Here is a 1,070-nt window from a genome sequence, read left to right on the forward strand (position 1 = left end):
CAGTTTGATTTATCCCATGTGTTCGGATGATGAAATTATTATTATACGTATGACAACCTTAAGTTCGTTGTTGTTATTTTCAACACTTTCCTGTATCCCTTTGCCAAACCTCCTCGGTCTTTCTATTTCAGAGTCATTATTTCATATTTCTAAATAGATTTCTACACTCAAAAATAATAGATAAAGAAAAAAGAAAGCCTAGTTTTTTAAATGATTACACTGATATTATTTCGTAGGAAATTGTATCGATTAAAAGGTCAAGAAAGACATCCATTTTACCAGAAAAAGATTAGGAACAAAAAAGAAGAAGGAATTGGTGAAAAGCAGAAGAATTAACCATAGGAAGGTCACTAAACACTAAAGAAATGAAGTAATGTATGAGAAAAGAAAAAAAAAAGAAGAAAAAAAGGAAAACGGGAAAAAAATCTACGAGAACTCACCCTCTGGACAGTCAAGGGCTTCTTGTAGTCAGCTCCTCCTTGAAGCCTGAAGCCCCAAGGAATGGACTCGTCAGACCTCTGGAGCAAAATGTTAAGAAGCTTCGCCATGGTGAGCAAGGGGAAGAAATAAGGGAAAAAATGGTTCTCGTGATATACTCTTTATATGCTTCCTTATCGCTTGATTCGATTTCTCCCTTTTTAATCGCGGTTTTTCTTTATCGTGTTTTCGAGTTTTCCTTCTTGCCTTCTTCGTGGGGGATGTCTCTTTTTGCAATCTTCTTTTCCTTCTTCTTCTCGACTTCGGCAAGCCAGTGAGGAGGAAGGTAAGACAGAAAAACAGACCTTCTATAAAAAAAAGAACTGGTCTATATATATTTTCGTATATATTCCTGTTACACTTTCCAAAGATGCAACACCTTACTGAGACACAGTCACAGGGAGAGGGACTTAGCCTAGGTCGTGTAAAGACTTCGAGAGCGAGGAGGAAGGAAGCCGGAGTCTTGGCTTCTAGCACATATTGTCGTGTCACTGCAGGATTCCGTTCAAAATCTTAGTCGTTGTGTGCGTTTACACTGGAAGACAAAATCTGCGGTTAGATTTTGGGGCTCACTGAAGGGGTGGGAATATGGT

At 38.4% G+C, this 1,070-nt stretch overlaps 1 protein-coding gene across 1 annotated transcript in view; it reads right to left on the bottom strand.

Annotated features, from left to right (window-relative positions):
• The window catches only part of LOC119594529 (LIM domain-binding protein 3-like), a gene marked incomplete in the record, with an annotated part of 45,811 nt that overhangs the window by 42,393 nt on the left and 2,348 nt on the right, over positions 1-1,070 (bottom strand). The window contains 1 exon segment of the mRNA XM_037943560.1: positions 441-1,012. Coding sequence (XP_037799488.1) covers positions 441-548 — 108 coding nt within the window.

The sequence above is a fragment of the Penaeus monodon genome, chromosome 34 (assembly GCF_015228065.2).
Source record: "Penaeus monodon isolate SGIC_2016 chromosome 34, NSTDA_Pmon_1, whole genome shotgun sequence".
Taxonomy (NCBI): Eukaryota; Metazoa; Arthropoda; class Malacostraca; order Decapoda; family Penaeidae; genus Penaeus; species Penaeus monodon.